Raw genomic sequence first — 23,571 nt, 5'->3', positions numbered from 1 at the left:
TGATGAAATTATTATTATTATTAATTTTTTTTGTGAGGAAGATTGGCCCTGAGCTAACATCTGTTGCCAATCTCCCTCTTTTTGCTTGAGGAAGATTGTCACTGAGCTAACATCTGTGCCAGTCTTCCTCTATTTTGTATGTGGGATGCTGCCACAGCATGGCTTGATGAGTGGTGTGTAGGTACGCACCCAAGATCCAAACCCAAAAACCCCAGGCCACTGAAGCAGAGCGTTCGAACTTAACCACTATGCCATGGGGCCTGCCCCCGAAAAGTTCTTATTTTTAATAGGATTAAATTTGTATTTTATATTAGAATGGAATAAAATTGAGAATACATGCAATTATACAGCTTCTAAGTGAAATATTCCAGAAAATTGTAATTTAAGAAACTTTCTTGATAACTTATAAAAATCTGTCAAAGAAATATATTCTGAAAAGAAGTAAAAATTCGGTGTCTATGAAAATATTTGAGCTGAAATGTTTGCACAATGTTGTATGAAAAAAATCAAATTGAAACTTTCCTCCATTTTAAAGAATTAGCCCTAAGCTTACCAGATACCTCAACACCTATAAAGAGAAAACTTTCTCAATTAAAAATAGTACGGCCTGTGGAGACATCAGTTGAACACGGCAACAATTTAAAATGTATTGAAAACACATTTAGCAATGCTAATAAAAATAAGGATACATTGAGAACCCCACACTTTACAAAAAAGTAGTAAAAAGACTTTAAATATGGCTAAGAAACCAATTAAAGAATGTGTAGGGCCCGGCCTGGTGGCACAGTGCTTTAGTTCGCACATTCCGCTTCGGTGGCCCAGGGTCTGCTGGTTGGGATCCCGGGTGCGGACATGGCCCTGCTTGGCAAGCCATGCTGTGGTAGGCATCCCACGTATAAAGTAGAAGAAGATGGGCATGGATGTTAGCTCAGGGCCAATCTTTCTTAGCAAAAAGAGGAGGATTGGCGGCAGATGTTAGCTCAGGAGTAATCTTCCTCAAGAAAAAAAGAAAAAAAGAATGTGCATTTATACCACAAGTAATTATTTTGCTTATCTTATTTTTAATGTTTAGATAATTTGCATAAAGAAGATGTTTCTTTGTCCACAGGCATATGCCATTTTAATTTTCTAGGAATTATTTTTAAAGTAGTTTTCATTTAAATATCTATTTTGAAAAGTGTATCAATATAGTATCAATTTTATTAGTAAGTACATATTTTAATTACATAATTTAAATTACTTTTAGCTTCTCATTCCGCGCCCAGAATTTATCAGTTTTAATGACAAAAAGCCGCCTGATTTTAATGCCCATTTTATTATATTAAAGCTATGTGCACATCTGCTGTCCCTCTTAGAGTGTGTTCCTTTGAAGGGCAGGGGTGTTATCTTATTGATATTTATATCCCCAGAACTCGGCACTGCACCTGGTACTTAGTACTTAGTAAATGTTAAATGAATCTGATTGAGCAGGAAATCTTTTAATAACAAGCACACTGATACTATATACTGTCAGTTAGAAATATAAAACTATTCTTAGGTGATTTTTCTTTTCTTGCTCATTAATTCTTATGTTCCCCAAATATTAGGTTTCTATTTCAAGTGAGACTTTTATATGATCTTTTATAATCTTTAGATGTGAAATCAGTTTTCTGTGTGGGGAACATTGACAGTCTTCAACCTAACTTACCTTTTGATTTCACAAAAATTAGATCAGTGATTTTTTTTTCCCCACTTTTGTCCACATACTGGAGAACAGAATCAATTAAAGTAGGGAAGTGTTATCTCTTGTTAAAATATATTTCCAATATCAAGCATAATACCTGGCTCATAGTGGGTGCACAACAATTATCTGGTGAAATGAATGAATAAATAGGTATTTTTTAAAAGATATTTTTATACACTTGGAAGTATTGTACACTAGCTTTGAGGTTTCTTTTGCGTCCCATGCAATGAGCAACTTTGTTTCCCTCCTGAGTTGATGGGAATGTCTGTCATACTGCCATCTACTTTAACCTGACTTGCCATGTCATTAGGTATATGCTTAGAAGCATAATGAAATTCTAAAGATAGCCACATTACTGAATAGCTGGCAGACTGTAGGCCTAATAATGATGTTGAACATTCTTTATAAAATTGATGGATCTTGTACAAAGCAAGGGCTCAATCAAGGGCAAAATTCCCCAGGGTGAAATTCACCTCTAGGTTACCATCTGCGTTTCAAATATTTTCTGATTGATTTGACTCTGGATGGGATTTTCTTCCAGGTTAAATATTCCCATTACCCAACTTGATTTCCTTGTAGGTACTGAAGTGGAGAATGCAGTGTCACTTCTTAGTCAATACAAAATATAAGGCAATAAAACTGGAAAAAAAGAATGTAAAGCCTTGTGAATACCAAATTTGGACTATGACCTTGTTGAAGTCTCCTGACATATTGCAAAAAAACATAAAACAACTTCTTAGACAACTACACAGTGAATAGTAAAATCTACTGGTCTTTAAATATTTATTTCAGAATTGATAATTTTCATAAAATTATAAATTATAATTGTTAGAATAGAACTTTAAGATGTTATATAACACTAAACCAGGCGGGTAAAATATTACTGGGCCAGTTTTACAGTTGAGGTAGCTAAAATTCAGGGAATCATTACAACCTGATCAATACCCCTTTTTTACTACAGTCAAGACTGGAATCTAAGCCTCCTGCTTTTGCTGGCATTACTTATTCAACTGCATGAATCCAAGATTTTTCTTTTTTGAAAGGTCTCGAGGTAAAGAAGTTTATACCAAAACGTCAACTTTCTGGACAGAAAGGACACACAGACCTTATGACTGATTTTAGTGTATGTATTCTTTGTTGTACAAAACAATGCCATAAGAAAACTGGAGTGTTAGTTTGCCAAAGATCACCAAGATGGTAATTCAGACATTATCTGTGAATAATAATTCAAATTATCATCCATATTTTAGTTGAAACCTATACCTGCACTAGTTAGGATTGTGAAATCTGTATTAGGTGAAGTGCATATTTCCAATTAAATTACACTCAATTAGTTGAAAACAAATATAAAATGAGAAGTCGGAAGTATATTTATAGTACTGATGAGTTGTAACAATGGTGAGAACTCAGTTATATTCTGTGCTACTGAGTGCTATCTGCTTTGTTCTGAAAACATCCTCAGGTTATCCAGACAGGTTAAAGCAAATTAAAATATAGTGTAAATGTTGTGTTAATGCATACTTGGAATAAATGTTTCTCAGTGTCCAAAAAATATTGAATTACATATAAACCTTCAGCATACACTGAAATGACTAGTTGTAGTTTTGTTCACTCGGTCCACAAATATTTATTTGATGAACTATTTTTAACTATTGTGGAAGCTTCTCTTCAATTTCTTATATATAAGATCCATTTATCCCTAGGGTATCATAAAGCTTGATTTGATAAGGTCACATGTTACTTAACAATAAATGCAGTTAACTCTTTCAGTGGATTTAGATCATTGGTGAAGACTGAGGGTATTATAAAAACAATTTCTTAGTAACATTAGTGTAAGTTTTCTCAACTAGAGAATACATTCTTTTTTAATGCATGTGAAGACATGCACTTATATATAATTAGTATAAAAATAGCATATTTTGAAAAATTATTTCTATTTATACAATAAGTAGTTATGAAATCATATTACTTTTACATGTCTTTACTTTCTGGTTCATGAGGATTATTAAGAAAAAACTGATGTGAATACAAGTTGGTTTTGGTAGAATGAAAACAGTTCCATTTTGAAAGCAAAAATTTGTTATTACAATTTTACCTCTAGCTTATGATAACCAGATACAAACTCATTTTGTTAGAATGAATGCTGCTATACAAGGTAACATCACTGGCATAAAAAATAAAGTAAAAATTATAATATTTTATATTTTTGCTAATGTTCAGTTTATTTCTTGTGTCAATGATTTCACCTTCTATGGTGAATTTATTTCTAATAAAAGTATTTGTATCTGAGTATTAGAATAAATTAGAAGTAAATTTGCAATTAGGAATTTTAAAATTGGAACTGTATTATATTTATTTGATTTTATTGACATCAATGGCCTATGAAAAATTTGCATAGACAGGTGAAATTCTAATTTTTTTAAACATTTCTCTTTCCAAAAATATGAAAACTAAAAGATTTTATAATTTTGTGTTTTGGACATGATAAGATGAGAGGCCTATTAGATATCCAAGTAAAGAAGTTGAACAGAATGGTCTAGAGCTCAGGAGAGACAGTAGGCTGAATATATAAATTTAGGAGGCATTACGCTAAAAAGAGTATTTATTTATTTAACTTTTTATTGATATTTGAGATTATGATAGTTTACAATCTTGTGAAATTTCAGTTGTACATTACTGTGTGTCAGTCGTGTTGTAGGTGCACCACTTCACCCTTTGTGCCCACCCCCGCCTCATTCCCCTTCCCCTGGTAGCCACTAATCTGTTCTCTTTGTCTACATGTTTAACTTCCACATATGAGTGGAGTCATGCAGAGATTGCCTTTCTCTATCTGGCTTATTTCACTTAACATAATACCCTCAAGGTCCATTCATGTTGTTGTGAATGGGACAATTGTATCCTTTTGATGGCTGAGTAGTATTCCATTGTATATATATATACCATGTCTTCTTTATCCAATCATCAGTTGATGGGCACTTAGGTTGCTTCCATGTCTTGGCTATTGTAAATAATGCTGCAGTGAACTTAGGGGTGCATGGGACTTTTGGAATTGCTGATTTCAAGTTCTTTGGGTAGATACCCAGTAGTGGGATGGCTGGGTCATAGGGTATTTCTATTTTTAATTTTTTGAGAAATCTCCATACTGTTTTCCATAGTGGTTGCCCCAGTTTGCATTCCCACCAGCAGTGTATGAGGGTTCCTTTTCCTCCACAACTTCTCCAACATCTGTCACTTTTTGTTTTGGTTATTTTTGCCATTCTAATGAGTGTAAGGTGATATCTTAGTGTAGTTTTGATTTGGATTTCCCTGATGATCAGTGATGATGAACATCTTTTCATGTGCCTATTGGCCATCTGTATATCTTCTTTGGAGAAATGTCTGTTCATGTGCCCTGCCCATTTTTGGATCGGGTTGTTTAATTTTTTGTTATTGAGTTGTGTGAATTCTTTATACATTATGGAGATTAACCTTTTGTTGGATATATGACTTGCAAATATTTTTTCCCAACTAGTGGGTTGTTTTTTTTGTTGTTTCAGTCCTGTTTTCCCTTGCCTTGAAGAAGCTCTTTAGTCTGATCAAGTCCCACTTGTTTATTTTTTCTATTGTGTCCCTTGTCTGAGAAGACATGGTGTCTGAAAAGATCAAAGAGTATACTGCCTATATTTTCATCTAGAAGTGCTATCGTTTCAGGTCTTACCTTTAGGTCTTTGATCCATTTTGAGTTTATTTGTGAATGGTGAAAAAGAATGGTCAATTTTCATTCTTTTACATGTGGCTATCCAGTTTTCCCAGCACCCTTTGTTGAAGAGACTTTCTTTTCTCCATTGTATGCCCTCAGCTCCTTTGTCAAAGATTAGCTGTCCCTGGATGTGTGGGTTTACTTCTGGGCTTTCAATTCTGTTCCATTGGTCTGTGCATCTGTGTTTCTAGCAGTGCCATGCTGTTTTGAATACTGTAGCTTTGTAGTATGTTTTGAAGTCAGGGATTGTGATGCCTCCAGCTTTGTTCTTTTTTTTCAGGATTGCTTTAGCAATTCGGGGTCTCTTGCTGCCCCATATGAATTTTAGGATTCTTTGTTCTAATTCTGTAAAGAATGTCATTGGGATTCTGATTGGGATTGCATTGAATCTCTAGATTCCTTTAGGTAGTATGGACACTTTAACTATGTTTATTCTTCCAATCCATGTGCGTGGAATGTCTTTCCATCTCCTTATGTCGTCATCACTTTGTTTCCGGAAAGTCTTGTAGTTTTTGTTGTATAGGTCTTGTACTTCCTTAGTTAAATTCACCCCAAGGTATTTTATTCTTTTTTGTTGCAATTGTGAATGGTATTGTGTTCTTGAGTTGTTAAAAAGAGTATTTAAAACCATGGGATCAGATGAAGTTGTCCAGGGAGAAATAGCAAAAAGAAGGGAGCAGAACATTAAGGATAAATCCCTGAGGTACTCCAGCCCTCAGGCATTGGGTTAAAAAGGTTGAGAGACAGCAAAAGATAGAGAAAAGGAGCAGCAAATAAGCCAGAAAGAAAACCTGCAGAGTCTGATGACTAAGAGGTCAAGAAAAAAAGTGTTGTGACAGATGTTGCTGAGAAGTTTCTGAAAAAAGGCGCAAAAGTTACCAGTGGATTTGGCAGCCTAAATTTAACAAGAGGAGTTTAGTGACTATATCGATTGAAAGGCTGGTGATGACACTGGAGACAGGTTTACAGATATCTCCCTTAGGAGAGATGTTTAATTGGTTTCCTAGTAAAGAAAGGAGAGAAATGGGAAAAATAATTGGAAGAGGACGGGAATGTAACAAGGATTTTGTTTGTTTATTTAAGATGGAAATATAAGCCAACTTTGTATGCTGTTCGGAATGACCCAGTACAAAAGGAAGAACTGGTGATTCAGAAGAGATGATAAATGTTTAAGAATGAAGTCCTTGAGAAGTAGAGAGGGTTTAATACCAGGAGCACAAGAACTAGGGTCAGTTTTACATAGAGCAAGGGCACCTTCTCCATTGGAACAGGAGAGGAAGGAGTGAATATGGATGCAGATGCCAGTGACCTAATAGATTTGGTGGTGGTAAAATAAGGGCAATCTTATTACTTCAACTAACTGTAAGGAAAGAAGTCAGACAAAAGAGAGGATGGAAAGGGAAAAGAAAATGAAAAAGCAGTTGGAATGGAAATGTCTTTAGTATTATAATTACTTAAAGAATATCATTTGGCACATTTACGGCTAAATTTGGCATATATAAGGCTAAATTTTATTTTTATTATTTCTAATAATACCTGCAAAAAATAACCCTGAGTCTTTCTTTTGTGTTTCCCTTTATGTTGAAATATCAGCAGCAAGAAATGTTTTTGTGTAATGAAGGGTTATAAACTGCTCGATATTTCTTTCCTTTCCATTTGAAACTAGGTCTAATGTTTTTTGGCTAATTCTTTCATCAATCAGCAACTGTCACAGTTCCATTAGTAGGGCATGACTTTGTATTGTTTTCTCTGGTAATGGGATAGGTTTGTGCTGAGACCAGGTCATGTAGGAGTTAAGAGCCCTGATGTTGCTTGAGTTCAAATTCTCACTCTGCTGAGAGCAAGCACTTAACATCACTGAGTGATTCAGAAGAGATGATCTTTTACCCATTTGAAAATGGGGATGATCACAATACTTCATAAGAATTTGTGTTTTAGCTTGAGTATAAACTTAGTCTTTAGCCAAGTATTTTGCAAACAATATGCTCTCAATAGGGAGCTCAATATGCTCTCAATAGTTATCATTATAATTATTATTTTATTAGTATCTATTCTAAATTAATTGCCCTTCATATTGAACAGCTTCCTTATATATACAGACTTTATTGTTTGATACAGTATATACCAGTGGAATCCTGTGAATAACACTGTAATGTGGATATCTGTGCATTTTTTTTTTCAGTAAGAAAAAGATATGTTTAAAGCTAAGTGTTGTAAATGTGTAGGTTTTTGGACTACTCCAACCAGAATGACAGGCAGGTAGATAGTTGCTCTTATGATTTTAAAATGACATTTAAAGATTAATAAAATATTTTAGAAATTCCAATTTAATTAATCACATCATTTGAGTTTTATACTATAGTCCACACTTTAAGTACTTTTTTATGAGGGCTCTATCACTTTTACTTGGGAAGTGTCATTTGGATATGGTCTCATGTCTCCATTCCCATTTTAACTGTCCTAAATAACTGTGTCATGTTAGGCAAGTTTCTTATTGCTTTGAAGCCTCAATTTTCTCATTGGAAAAATATGAATAATAACAGTACCCAGACTTCTTGTGAATCAAATGCAATATAGCTCATGGTACAGTGTTTGCATGATAGTAATTGCTCAATAAATACTACATATTAACAATATTAACTATTCCCACACTCTTCTATTTACATAATACTTTTCCCCCTGTGGCTATTATATTTTCTACTGAATAATCAGCTGGTGTAAGGAGCACAATCTACAGATGAGTAACAGACTAGCCACTCGATAATTCCTATTCTAGACTAACCGGAATGTAAATGGGCAGTCCTTTTCAAGGGAAGGAAACAGGGACAGGAAGTCATCTTTTACTGTAAATTTCATAAAGTTTTGAAAGTTAAATCTAAGCAAGATTTGGATATTATAGCATATAAGCCTATTATATACACTTTCCAGAATGTTCTTTTCATGATATCATTACAGGTGAGACTACAAGGTTGTTAAGACCTTTTATCTTTGTTGGAATTTCTGCTTACTTTGCATAGCTATGTTAGGAAAAATCGGCAATAAATGGCAGACTTAAACGTAATAGAGCAAATGCAGATATTCATTTCATCAGTTAAATTTGAAGCAATTTGAATTACAGAAGTTAAGAAAATAAATAGAAATTACCCATGTTAATGCATTGGTGGTAAGTATATTATGTTTTGACGTATACTTTTAAAAGAATTTTATATGTTTAAAACCGTTGATAAGCTAAAATACTTACTTGCAAAAATGTCTTCATTCTATAGAAATACACTATATTTTATTCCAGAATAGGAGAAAGTAGAGAAAGAGGATCAAACATCTACTTAAAAATTTGTGTAATAACAGACAGAATTGCAAATAAGAATGATATATTTTAAGGATTGTGTTCCACCAAAGTAAAAATATATATCAAATAAAAATTATTAATGTATTTTTACATAAGTGACTATTAAATTCTAAGATTATATAATCGCTTTTAAAATCATACTAAATATGTGAGATTATTTCACTCCTAATTCCCAAGGAGATAGCATGGCTTTTTAAATGGTTATTTATTTTCTTCAATGGTTATAGTTTCTATTTCATACAGAAAACAAGGATGATTGATGCTAAAATTATTATAATTTTGTCTACCCACAAACGCAGAGTATAACCGTTATGGAGGTCAAACTTGGAATAAGTAAAGAAAATAAGATAACAGATTCACACCAAGTGATTGTTCCTATTTATATTCAACTAATTGCTTTTAGAACTCAGGTAATTCCAAGAGAAAACAATTTCTTTGGTCTTTCATTAAACCCCATCATTCTCTATTGTACTTTAAAATCTTACTCTTAATTTATTTTTAATTGAGAGAAAAAGGAACAGTAGGGATTTACCACCTCTCTTCCTTGAAGTCAAACTGACCCAAAGGCAAATGTTTATTTTCACATACATATTATGTATTAGCTGTCATATCAAAGCCTTCTTGTTTTAGCTCCCTGGTTCCACTTTAAATCTTTAAGCACAGTAAATCTGACAAAAGAGCAAAACACCTTTTTTCCTCAAACTCAGCTAAGACGTTTGTATCAACTGTTTTCGTTTCAATACATTTTCATAACATTGTTATTGATACATTTTTACTTTCAAGAATGTTCACCTTAAGCTTCAAGCTTCTTGCCAACACAGAGTCCAGCACATGGGAAGCCTCACAAAAAGGGAGAAGTTTTCTCATAGTTTTTTATGCTATTCTTATTTTTCAGTTTGAAAGCTATAGCACATTTCCAATTTTGTCACTTCTTTCCAATAAAAACATTGTAAATGTAAATCTTGTCTGTAGACCATCACTGTCCACTTATATATTGTAAAACCAATCCAGAGATCAATTTAGTTTTTGTGGAGACCATCCCACAGCAAATCAAGAAAAACCTAATGACTCAGCTTATCAAAAAAACATTTTACAAAAAATCTCCATCAATATGGGAAGATTATAGTTGCCAGACACTCTGAGGCATGATGGATATTCTGCTAAGGAACTGTGATGGGTATCCCAGGACAAATTCACTTGGAAATTGGAACCAAGTCCTTATCCCTCTCCTGCCAATATTCTCCAATATGAGTTCAATTGTTATTCTAGTAACAACTAAAAACCACTCTCTCAAAAATAACTCTTAAGAAGGTAGATTGAATATGTTTTAAGGTGGATTCAGATTATATCAGCTGTAGTTTTTCTATTCATGGATATAATCTCTACCTTTTTCATAATTTCTTAGTGGGGTTTATTTTATTTTATTTAACTAGAAAGGAGAGAAATTGCATCTCTGGGACAGTTACAAGTAGAAGAGGACAGGCTAGTGTAATATTAAGGATTTGAGTTCTGAAATTGCAGAGAGTAGAGTTCAAATCTTGGTTCTGCACCCTTTTTAGTTTTTGTCATATAGGACAGGTTACTTAATCTTCCTAAACTTTAGTTTTCTCACCTCCAAAATAAGGCTAATAATCACAGTTGACTCATAGTGTTATTAGGAGAATTAAATGAGTTATACATGTAAGGCCCTGTCTGTAGACATTGCTCAGAAACACTCGTTTATCAGTAAAAGGAAGCAAAACTATAAGACTTCTCATTATATATATGATGATAGATTTTGCTTCACTTAAGTGATTGGTGAAATGACATTTGTAGTCTACATTTTGCAACCCTTTAAAAAAAGAAATCCTTTAAAAAATAACCTTTTTTTACTCTTTCAAAAACATAATGTGTATGTATATATGTGTGTGTGTATATATATGTGTGATCACGTTTGTTGTTGTTGCTGTTTTTATGCAGTGTCAGGCCTAGTGTCTCATCAATATCCAGTTTTCTTTTCAGCTTTTTAACTGATATGATCCTCTTGATTCCCATACAACTTTGAGTATTAGAGCATTACGATATGGTATAAAGATATTCTGGTTTCCTTGTTGTGTGGGTGTATTAGAGAGATGAGCCACAAGTTTACTGGATGGATTAACAGATTGATTGATATATTGATGAATCTATCTATTGATCTATTGACCTATCTACCTATACCCATCTTCCTACTAAGGATGTGTACAATAGAATCTGTTTATTTGTACCACCACTATACAGAACAATTTGAAGTCTGTTCAGTTCTATTTGTGTCTACTTATTTCTTCTTTGTATTCCTGGCACCTAGCACGATGGCTGGAATATATTCAGTTAGTCAGTGAATGAAGGAGTGAATACAGTTATGTGTCTGTAATCCAGCAATTTGTGTCATTAATATGCAATTTAAAGAATAATTTGTGTAAGTGCTGCATACGACATTTATAAATATAGTTTAATAATAGCTTACTTAAGTGGAAATTTTAATAGCTTCCTTGTTTTGATACTTAATTGGCATATGCTTTAGGGTAAAACTACTTTGTGGTAATTCAGAATAATATTTGGTTCTATTAACCTGAATAATTAGAGTTAACTCTATTATTAAATGTACCATATACTGTGCATAGAAGAATGTTTACTTTCCTATGGTCTCATACTATTCTCCTTTTCTCTAATGATTTTTTTAAATTTTTATTTTTAGGTAATTTTAGATTTATATACAATTGTAAGAAATAATAGAGAGCCTGTATACTTTTCACCCAGTTTCCCCTAATGACAACTTCTTATGTAACCATAGCACAATATAGCAGCCAGAAAATTGACATTGATACAATCCACCAACCTTATTCAGATTTCACTAGTTTTACATGTACTTGTGTGTGTGTGTGTGTGTATTTCATTCTATGTAGATTTGTATGACTACCACCACCACTGTCAAGATACAGCACAGGTCCTCACAAGCGTCGCTAGTGTTACCCTTCTACAGCCATAGTCACCTCCTTCCATCCTCTGCCCTTACAACTGCTGGTAACCACTAATCTGTTTCCCAGTTCATAATTTTGTCACTTCAAGAATGTTACATAAATAGAGTCAAATAGTATATAACCGTTTGATATTGCATTTTTTTCACTCGGCATAATTTCCTTCAGATCCATCCAAGTTGTTGTGTGTGTCCTCATTCCTTTTTGTTGCTGAGTGATATTCTATGGTATGAATTTACCAAAGTTAGATTAATCATTCGCCTGTTGAAGGGCATTTGGGTTGTTCCTGGTTTTCAGCTATTACAAATAAGGCTGCTATGAACATTGATGTTCGGCTTTTTATGTGAACATAAGCTTTCGCTTTTCTGGGATAAAACTGCACTTGATAAGAGTGCGGTCATTGGATTGTATGTCAAGCACATGTTTAGTTTTGCAAGAAACTGCCATACTTCTTTCCAGAGTGGCTGTACCATTTTATATTCCCACCAGCATTGTATGAATAATTCAGTTTTCTCCAGAATCTTGCCAGCATTTGGTGTTATCATATTTTTTATTTTAGTCAATCTGATAAGTATGTAGTAATGTCTCGTTGTGGTTTTAATTTGCATTTCCCTAATGGCTAATGTTGTTGAACATCTTTTCCTGTGCCATCTGGTATTCTCTTCATTGAAATGTTTTTTGCCCATTTTGTAATTGGATTGTTTTTCTTCTTCCTTTTTTTTTCCCAGTTGTTTTTTAAGAGTTTTTATATATTCTAGACACAAGTCCTTTGTGGAATATATCTCATGCAAATATGTTCTCCCAGTCTGCAGCTTTCTTTTTATCTTCTTCACAGTATCTTTCACAGAGCATCAAAATAATAGATTGCAAGTAAATCTATTATTTAGCTACTATAATTCCATGCCCTTTCTTGAAACAAGTTAGCACAAAAATTATTTAACAAAAATAAATTAAAAAGTATTTATTATGCCAGCATTTAAAAGTTGGCCCTGGAATTTTTAAGTTAATTTTCTAAAAGCACATAGATATGTGGAAAGTGCAAACTGGAACTTCGAAATTGATTTTGGTGTCATCAAAACTAACGGTTTGTTTCTGTCTTTTCATAGGTTCTGTTGCCACTGCATGTCGTGACCCAGGGGTTCCCATGAATGGGACGCGAAATGGGGATGGACGAGAACCTGGGGATACTGTTGTTTTTCAGTGTGACCCAGGATATGAGCTTCAAGGAGAGGAAAGAATAACCTGCATCCAGGTAGAAAATCGATACTTCTGGCAGCCCAGCCCACCAGTCTGTATAGGTATGAATTAAAGAACAATTAAAATTTTATATAAGTATAAAACAATGGTTAAAACCTGTTATTGATGTTATTAATTAAGAACAATATTGTAGAATAGGTTCTATGTGGGAGTCTAAGATTTCAGTCTTCAAAAAATGCACAAAATTATAAATAATTATCATTTTTCTCCGAGTAGAGAGACGGTCCATAATTTATTGATTCTCAATGATTCTAAGGTCTTAAAAAAGGAAAAGTTAAGACTCAGAGCTCTTGAAAAATCCTAATCTTCCCTTATCTACTATATAAATATAGTTATCCACTGCTTTTAAAATTTAAAGAGTGGATTCATATTCAGTGTTTAAAATGGACCAAATCAATCTTGCCTCGGCAATGGTTATTTATTGAAAATTTTATCGAAACTTACATTTGAATTTCAAAACTTTGACTTTGCATTCAATTTATGTATTCCAAAAGAATATTAGGTTTTATTTTGATGATCTAAGGATTGACAGCAGCTTGGTTCATCCTTACAACTGTCTTTTTGTCTCCATGCTGTGTTCTTGAGTCCCCAAGTTAGACTCTAGAAAATTAAGATATATATTATTTCTCTACTGGGTCTGAGAAAAAGTTGGAGGGATGTACCACCTTTGAAATGAAAATAGTGGGAAAACCTGCTATATGATCTTTAAGAAAAACTCATTATAAAATTAAACTATTTTAATCTTAAACTTTTTACATCAAGTGTTTTAGAATTGGTATCATCTTAAATTTACAATAAATTTTGACCAAACTATGTTCTCTCTACTCAAAATTTTATTTATTTACATATTCTCTCACTTACTACACAGAAGCAACTTGAGAGAAGATCCCATATCTTGTTCATCGTTGTATTTCCTATAGCATTCAGCACACACAGATTTAGCACATTTGGGAGACTAACCCTTATTTTTGTTCACCTATATTCGACTCATAAATACTTTTTTTTTTCCTTGTAAGGAAAATTGGTCCTGAGCTGACATCTGTTGCCAATCTTCCTCTTTTTGCTTAAGGAATATTGTCACTGAGGTAACATCTGTGCCAATCTTCCTCTGTTTTATGTGGGATGACGCCACAGCATGGCTTGATGAGCAGCACTAGGTCCACATCTGGGATCTGAACTCGAAAACCCCAGGCCACCGAAGTAGAGTGCACGAACTTAACCACAACATCACTGGACCAGCCCCATAAATGCATTTTTAATAATCATTTCACAGTGATTTTTTTGAGTTATAATGTTATAGTAACTCAATTTAGTAATTCAGTCAGAAGTGAACAAACTCAAGCACTCAATTATTCAGATTTATTTTACCCCGTGTTTTAACTTGTTATTCAGGAGTTGCACACTCAAATTCATTAGACAGTCACTGTGTCCTTGGCATAGTTCTGAGCACTGAGGCTTTAGCAGTAAAACAACACAGACAAGTTCTCTGTTCTTTTAAACCTACTTTCCAGTGAAATGAAAACTAAAAACTCTGAATTTTTATGTAACATTTTTTTCTATTTTGTATGTTGGAATTTTGAAAACATAATGCACAAAACAAAACACATCTAAAATCTCAAACCAGCCAGGGAGTAGACGGACAGTTCTAGACTCCTGCAGAAAATGAGATGGACGCCAAGGAAAAGGCTTGTTAAAGAGACTTAAAAAAAAAAAAAAAACCCACAAAATAAGCACATAGCTTGAGCCAGTTTGGGTTTAGCCATATCTCCCTTTACACTTTATTATTTCCACTCACACCTATGTTGCTCTGCATGTACCACTACAACATTCTAAATCGTCAAACATTGATCAATTTACATTTGCTGTAACTGCACTCATAAAAGCAGGAGAAAAAATACTGTTAAGAAACATTTTCAAGGAAAAAGAGACTGAAACAATGAAATTTTCACTTTTTTTATACTATTCAGTTAAGCTAAAAAATCCTAATTAAATTAAAACACTACTTTCCAATTAGTTGGAATTTGATTATCTTGTTAAGAGTATCTTTGTGCAAAGTGGAAATGATAGAACTCTACAGGCTTACTGTAGAGCTTCTTGCCTTATGGTGATTCTTAAGCTTCATTAAACAATGTTGCTTATTAGAAGTACCAGAAAGGCTATACTATGTCAAATGTTTTTATGTTTAGAATCCTAAAATAGTGAAAGACTTTACACAGAAATTCTAGGAAACACAAAAATCCAAGACGTAAAAGATTAAAGTGTTTTGAGATAGACTGTTATAAAATTCCATTTGTAGACAAGATTTTGGCTAGTAAGTCCTAATTCTAGAAAAAAGAGAAAATTGAACACTAAATCTTACAATCTTACTTAAATCAAGCAGGTTGTGGAAAGTTTTTTGTATGGATTATGGTGCTGTGTATTATTTTTTGGTAGGAAAAAATAGCTTGAGGAGAGGATATGCATTAGAGATTCTCTGAGGAAGAAAATAACTTAAAAAAGAGTCTGAAAAATTGCTAAGGCTGCAAAAAGCTTGACCTCTGAAACTGATAAGAAAGAACTCCATGATTGGAAATACTATGCCAGAGATTAAAGCCTGAACTTTTTAGAAACTCCATAAGTCTGTGTCTCAGACCCCGGAGCATAAAGCATTTTGCTTGCATGTAGAAGTAGTCAGCTTTATAGCAAGTACCAAACAGAAGGACATCATCTTTAAGAGTTAATAGAATTCAGTCCAACAAAATTGACAGTGTGAAGATTACTTTGACATTGCCACAGGGAAAGTAGCAGCACTCAATATGAAGGTAAATAACAAAGACATTAGTGTGGGTGGGCTGCTGAGAAAGACAGCAGACCCAAATAAAACTGAATTGGGGAGAAAAAATTAAGAAGATTATAAAATAGTTATCAGTAGTTGCCCATATAACTGCCTCACGAGAAACTACGCTTAGAACAAATCATTAATGTCAGAATTCCATGAAGCCTAACTGAAAATTTAATTCATAAATCTATTTGACTTGAGGAGAATTTTATTCTGATGCTTTATGATTACATGCATAAAAATAAAAATGTATTTTCCAAATGCTATTTACAGTTTAGGATATTTAAGGCAAAGAGAATATTCTTTACTCACTGAGTGTTTGGGATATACAAATGTCAAATAATGTCTCTCCCTACCTCAATGGCTTTTGTAGATTTTCAAAATCAACTACAGCAATGAAGTATACTGGGAGAACCTTGATAAATAATTTAAATAATAGAATCTAAAGAATTTTAAAGGATCCTGAGTTCAAATAATAGTATAATCATGTAAAATATCCAGTAAGATACTTAAAAATATATGTAATGGATTTTCTGCATCTTTTGTGATAAATGATATACATGTATAAATATATATATGGACATGTGCAAGTGTATAAAATTTCTAACAATAAAAAAGACCCGTGTTCCTTGTGAAAAATAAGTAAAATTGAAACAAATGAATAAAATTGCTGCCACATGCTCCACCAAATTACGCATAATTCTTCTGCTTTAGCATGTGAAAAAAACCCACAAACAACATTTTGCTATCATTCCCATCTTTCGTACATATATACATTTGCCATTGTTACACATATTTCTCTCATTCTTTTTCAAATTCACATATTATTTTAAAGGTTCCCAAGGGAAAATATACTGTTATTTTAATCAAAACACATAGCTACAAATTAAATTACACATTCATCTGTAGTCATCTTCATTATCTTTATAATCAATACAAAGAGCCACTAGTAATTCAACAAAAAATTTATAGAATGTGTAGTATGTGCTGAATTCTAGGTATAAAATAGCATATAAGACACAGTTTTTATCTTACAGATTAGTGATGAATGCACACACCTAAAAGGAATATTTAAATAAAATATAGTAAGGGAAGTAATGGAGATATGCAGAGGTTTCTATGGATACCAGAGTCAGTTGGAAATAGCTGAAGCAGAGGCCAGGTTGGGGATTTCCAGGAAAACTTCCTGGAGGCAGTGATGAATCTTGAAACATAAGCAAGAGTTATACAAATGTAGAAGGGAAAAAGACATTTCAGGAAAAACAAATAGCATGGGCAAAGGCATGGCAGTACAAGGAACTGTAAGCAATTTGATAGTATTTGAGTGTAAATTATTTGTCTAGATTGGTGGTTGATGTAATTGGAAAGGTTGCAAGGGTCAACTCATGCAAGCTGTACTGGAGTTGGAGCATTATCTTTAAGGCAATGTGAAACAACTGCAGAATTTTATGCATAGGCATAGAATGACTAGATGTTTTCACTGAGATGATTTGAAGGAAACTAGATTATATTAGAGGCATGGGAAACAAAACGGCATTGCAATAATTCTGGAGGTAGATAAGAGTCAGATCTAGAAATATGGTAGAAGGCAAAGAAAGAAGAGCTAGATTGAAAATGTGTACGAGGATCTGGGAGGTAGAGTCTTGGTAGTGCTTCTTGATGGATTGGATACAAGGGTGCAGTGAAGAAAAGGGAAGAATCTTAGGCCTCTAGCTTGGGAATATAGGAGGATGATAGTGCTAATCAAACAACCTCAGAATGCAGAAGGAGAAGCAAATTTGAGTTGAGGTTTGGCTATGTTAGATATTCTGTGTTTGATTTGCACGTAGGCTATCAGGTAGAGATAGCCAGTAAACACTTGGGCATATGGTTTAGAGTTAAGCAGAGAAATCTGCTAGAGAAGATGGGAAAAAGAAGTCATCAGGGTATAAGTGGAAAATAAAGTCAAAATTTGGATATGGTCAACAAGGAAGAATGTAGTGGAGTGAAAATGAGAGATTGTCTAGGCAAGGAATTTAGGAGAATACTAAAATTATAGATGAAGTGAAATTCAAAGAAGTGTTGACAATAAAACTGAGGTCTGCACAAAGAAATTAGAAGAAAATTAGAAGTAGATTTCCAAAAACAAGGAGAATGAATTTAAGGTGAAAGTCAATAGTTAAGAATGACTGCAGATGTGAAGAGAAAGATAAAGGCAGAAAATTCTCAATTTTATTAGTCAATACGAAAGTCCTTTCAGGGTGAGCTAAAAAGCATTTGTGTTGGGGGCAAGGAGGCTGAGGGAGACAGCAACGGCTGGAGGCAGAATGAGAGGGAGAAAGGACCAAATGAAGACATCTAGAGTCCCTAAGCAACAAAAAGTTTATTGTGTCTCTCTAAATATAATCTAAAATAAAAAAAAAATACTAAGCCTTAAGATAAGTTCTCTCAGGAGGAATACTTTGATGCCTTTCTTTGAGAAATAGCATGCGAAACTGATGACCTACTTTGCTAATCATGTTAGTCTGCTTATAGGTAAATGTAGCACATAGGTGAAGAAAGACACATTAAGATTAGATCTCCTTTTCAGAAGACTTAGTTGTGAAAATTAAAAATAAATCTGAAATAAGTAAGGAGAGACTTTTGTTCAAAAGGAATTATTACAGGGTATGGGTAGGGGAACTACTATTGTGATAAGGAGAACAACATGACCATGAGCCCTACAAGCAGCTCGAGAGTTAGGCAACAGGACTTTTATATACAAGAGGATCGGAAGAAGCATATGTGGGGAAGTGGGAAGAAAGGGGACAGATTGGAGAGTAGATCAGAGAATGTTGTGCTCTGCCTCCAGTCTGTCCTCAGCAGGGGTTGCGTGCTTGCTCAAGGCTGAGGGTGGGCAAAGTTCAGGGTCCTAGAGGAGGGAGAGAAGCCTAACCCAAGTTTGATTACAAGCATTTTATTCTGATTGATCAGTGGGGATAAGCAATTCAGCTTATCAATTAGGGCAAAGAATGGGAATTTGCAGGGGCTGTGTCTAGTCTGCCATAAGAAAACGAGGAGGACTTATTTCTGGGGTCTTCTCTAAGTCATGATAAGTGGGTCTTCTCTGAGTCATATGAAGTGCAGTTCCTCACATTGAGCCATTTAACCAAACACAAAAGGGGTAAAGGGATTTCTTAACCATCAGGTAAAATTTAACATTTTTGGTTGAAAAAAAGGTGAAAGGAAATAGGTCACAGGGAACTTTGTTTTATGCTTAGGATGAAAGAGACTTGAGCATGTCTGTGGACAAAGGGGAAGAAGCCAGAGAGAATAAAGGAGGTAAATGAATGAAGTTCTGGAGAAGGAAGAGGGATTATGTGACAGGTTGAGGGTGTTATCCTGATTAATAGGAGGAACTCTTTATCCTCCGATTGTAGAGAGAAATATTCAGGAGGCGTTGGAGTTTGAAGAGGAAAGACTACAGAAATTTGAGATAGTTTTTGTCTAATCATTTGATAAGATATGACAAAAATGAACATGTGATAGGTGAAGTGATGAATAAATTAAGTCTTAGCAAATAAATATTCTTAGTAGAGTAGGAGCTGAGGTCATCTACTGTGACTGAGGTACTAAGTCAAGGGTAGAAGGGCATGGAGAGGTGTAATAGTGAACATCCATAATTAGGTGGCAAAAATTACCAAATTCTAAGGATGATTTTGCATATCTAGACTCAGGCAAAGAACGGAGATCTGAAATGTTGCCAGAACCAAAATTCTCCTTCTTTCAAAACCAGTTTTATGCTGTCAAAAGAATCTGTATGCCTTATAACTGGATGGTAAAATTTATCTGAGAAAACTGTAATTTTAAAACTCAGATAAGAGAAGAATGCTGATGTGCTGATTATGTGTTAGGAGACATCATGAGATCATGAGAATCCCAATTGCAATCTCTCTCTGAAGCTACCAGCACCGTGGAATATGTTGTTTTCTTATCTTAAGCTACGTTTAACAGACTTCAACAGTAATCCCCTGAAGATTCTGTTCTCTGAATTTCACTGACAATTTCTTGAGCCTCTCCATTGAAGCATTACACAAACTTTTGTTTGGGGCTGCAATGATAACTGTAGTAACTGTCCACTTTCATCAATAAATCAGACAACTAGAATTTAGAAATATCTTAATTAGTATAACAGCTTTTTAATGCAAGTGCTGTAGGTTCTTAGATAATTATCCATTCTCACTCATTAACTATTATTGAAGCCTCTTCCTCCATAAATAGGTAAAAAGCTACCAGAGAAGAAATGAAAATGAGTCAACTATCTCATATCCTATTATTCTACTTATTATTAGAGGTTTTGTTTTGCTTTGTTTTGTTTCTAACCTTTTATAGTGATCTTCAGACTTTTTCTTAGTAACCATGGGGAGATGATCTTTACCCCTCTTCTAAATGCTTATCTTTTACATGAAACAAAATAGTAATAAAAGAGAGAAATATATATATATATAATTTTTTCTTGTCTTTTGAAGCCAGTAAAGCAGCTAAATTCAACGTATTCATGTATGTATGTATGTATTTAATATTTTAATAGTCTTTCTTGAAAGACAATGCAGCATTCAAGCATCCAGTACTATAAAAAGTCAAGTCTGTACAAAACCTCCAAAACTTTTTTAGAGAAGTGTTTTCGCAAATATTGATAGCTGATAAATTTTATTAATTACTTAAAGGGTTTTGTTTGTTTAAATTAAAGCACCCTGTGGAGGAAATTTAACAGGATCTTCAGGGTTTATTCTTTCGCCAAACTTCCCTCATCCGTATCCCCATAGCAGGGACTGTGACTGGACCATCACCGTCAATGCAGACTATGTTATCTCCTTGGCATTTATCAGGTGAGTTCCTGTACATTTCCATGTTTAAAAAATCTTTTTGGTCATTTTGTTTTAGCATTTGCACTAGGCAAATTTTATTTCTATACATGACATTTTTATTATTTTTACTAATTCCAATACTAATACTTCATAGTCAGCAGTTTGCAAAGCCTTGTATCATAGCACAGATGCCAGTGCAGCTCTGAGGGCTGGTGGTGAGTGAGCATCTTCACCAGATTCCAGTGTAGAGGAAACATGTTAAAGGTGAATGGTTTATTGACTTTCATGAAATGTGATTCCTTTATAAACTTTTCTCCCTCCCTGTACTTAACCATCACTGCTTCAAAAAATTCAGTTTTTCCTAAACTTCAAGATTAAAAGGTCAATACTTCAAGGATTTTTTCCTCCCACGTGTGCACCACCCAAACCCTTTTGAAGCGTCTAAATACTCATATATGCAGCACTGCCATTGGGCTTGGGAAGACATATGTTCTAACTACCGTCCTTTTTGGTGGTCTCATGAAGTCAAGCCTGCAAAGCAGAATTTGATGGATCATCTCTGTATGATTTCTCAGCAGAACTTGTCTCATGATAGAACTTTACACAGGAGTGTTCCAGAATTTACATTTGTCGTTTAGCAATGTCAGTTGCAGGGTTAGCTTAGTACTGAAGTAGTGGAGGATGCAGCTTCTTATGTAGGAAAGGAGGTGGCTGATGTTGAACCCTAACTCTGCCACTGTCATCTATGTTACGTTGGTGAAGTTAGTTATTTGAATGAGCCTCTGTGTCCCCACACAGAGCTAATAGATATTATCACAAAACTTGCCCTAACTTTTCCCCTTAAGATTTAAATGGGAGTGTTAGGTATGAGCAACTCAGAGAGGTCCTAAGTAGAAGTGTTCCTAGTCTTCAATGTCCAAGACTGATGTGCATTGACCCTAGTAACACAACACCTCTTTCTGCTAGTGTGTCCAAGCTGTTTGGTATTTATGTAAAATACTAAGCTTAAATATGCATTTTTTTCTAATATATGGAAGCCGGATTTTTAAAAAATTAAAGAAATAATTTGAATGCGTGAAAATTTTTTAAAGTGTAAATATATGGAATTTTTGTTTCTATAGTTTGTAGTGATACATATATAATTGACAATAACAAAATAACAGTTAAGATAATGTTAGTTATATGGCAGGACCCAGTTATAAGACAATTTCCTGAGGTAAGGACTATTACTTCCATTCTTATAGTTGAGGAAACGGCAGTACAGACATTAGAAATGTCAAGAGGTATGATACAGGGCTTAATATACTTATAAAATTATTTTAGTTAATAACTAAGTGGTAGAAGGCCATATTACATGAAGTTCATGACCTGAATTTGATGTCCAGCTGTGTCATTTATTCTGTGAGCTTGGAGAGACCTCTGATGTTTCAGGGCCTTAGTGTACTTACTCATTGGGAAAGTGACAAGGATAATCCCTTCCTTATATCTCAGGATTATTGACAAGATCGAGTTAGTATTTATGAAAGTGCCTTGTAAAATAGAGAGTACTATTAGAATGTACTGACTTTCTAGTTTTTCAGGAAAAATACTCATTACAGCTAGGATTCTAAAATTTCCTAGAAAAAGACTATTTTTTGTTTTATTCTCATTTTCCAAGAAGTTACAAATCAGTATTTTGAAATATTTATTTAAGCCCAAACTAGAAATGAAAAAGAAATGTACTGCAATCCATTGTTAAATAGGCTTTTGGCCTTCCAAGGATAATACATAGCGCTATAATATATCAGTTAAATCACTTGTTTCTAGTGATTCTCCCAACAGTGAGACAGGTGAGGAAGTTGTAATTCTCCTCAACGTTAATGTTGAAAGAGATGTTCAGAAAGATTGTGTTTTACTTGAGAACAGGGGTCAAGAGTAATGAAATAAGGGCTTGTCCTCTGATTTCTACTTTATTGCAGCAAAGTTACCAAAATGCAGGCCCCATATTCACTGAAAGGTTTCAAGAGTAATTAATTAAATTAGACTTATGAAACTATTGAATAAATTAAAACAAAATATAACAGTATGATGGTGGTCCTCCAATTTTCTCATGTTACAGGGTTCCTTGTATATGGAAAGGTTGGGAACTTCTGTATTAGCTCAGTCTTTCTTCGCCACTGTTATGTACAAGTAAACGACCCAGTCTCCCCCCACCTTATACGTGCATACCTAAAGGATTAGAATTGTTGTGGAAACTTAACCTGTATAAATCCAGTAGATTTGGAAATAATATCTTTCATCTAACAAGTTTCTTGTTTAGATGCAAAAATGATAAAACTTGACAGAGTGGTTTCTCCACTGATGGAAGTTAACAATGGCAAGCTTTACTAGTTTTATTTTATATCATGAACTTGTTGACTTTTCTTAATGACCCACTTAAGTCCATCCTTTTCTCTGCCACCTTACGAGCTGGTAATAGACGAATGATTGTGTGTCTTCTGCCTTCTAAATATGTGGGTTGTATAATCATTATGGGACAATTCTCGTACTTTTGAAGATTGTTAAGGCAAGTTTATTATGCAGACTTTTACACTATTAAAATATTGATTTGAATAATTTACATGCTAAAATGTCCTTGTTCACACAATGTATAATTTTGACAGATAGTGCGTTGGTTTGATTTCTCCTATGTTAAGTTGTAAAAGAAGAAAATATATTTACTTTCAGGAAAAAGAATGCCTAATACAATGTGCAGTTTCATTTGAGTTATTTAAATGCAAATTTGTATTTTGAACTTTTGTTCGAGTCTGATAAGTAGAGTTGAATTTTAAAACAACAAAACTGCTCATAAATTTTGAAGTTTAAAGCAAATAGTACCATTGAC

General features: G+C 33.9%; 1 protein-coding gene across 7 annotated transcripts in view; it reads left to right on the top strand.

Moving 5' to 3' along the window:
* Positions 1–23,571, top strand: part of CSMD3 (CUB and Sushi multiple domains 3) — a 1,186,048-nt gene that overhangs the window by 904,900 nt on the left and 257,577 nt on the right. For all 7 annotated transcript variants that reach the window (XM_070221725.1, XM_001915960.5, XM_070221729.1 and 4 more), the window contains 2 exons: positions 12,914–13,105; positions 20,591–20,729. In XM_070221725.1, coding sequence (XP_070077826.1) covers positions 12,914–13,105; positions 20,591–20,729 — 331 coding nt within the window. The remainder of the gene's footprint in view (positions 1–12,913; positions 13,106–20,590; positions 20,730–23,571) is intronic.

This window comes from Equus caballus, chromosome 9, assembly GCF_041296265.1.
Source record: "Equus caballus isolate H_3958 breed thoroughbred chromosome 9, TB-T2T, whole genome shotgun sequence".
Classification (NCBI taxonomy): domain Eukaryota; kingdom Metazoa; phylum Chordata; class Mammalia; order Perissodactyla; family Equidae; genus Equus; species Equus caballus.
Note: the sequence above shows the minus strand (reverse complement) of the source record. Positions and strands in the feature narration are given on the sequence as shown.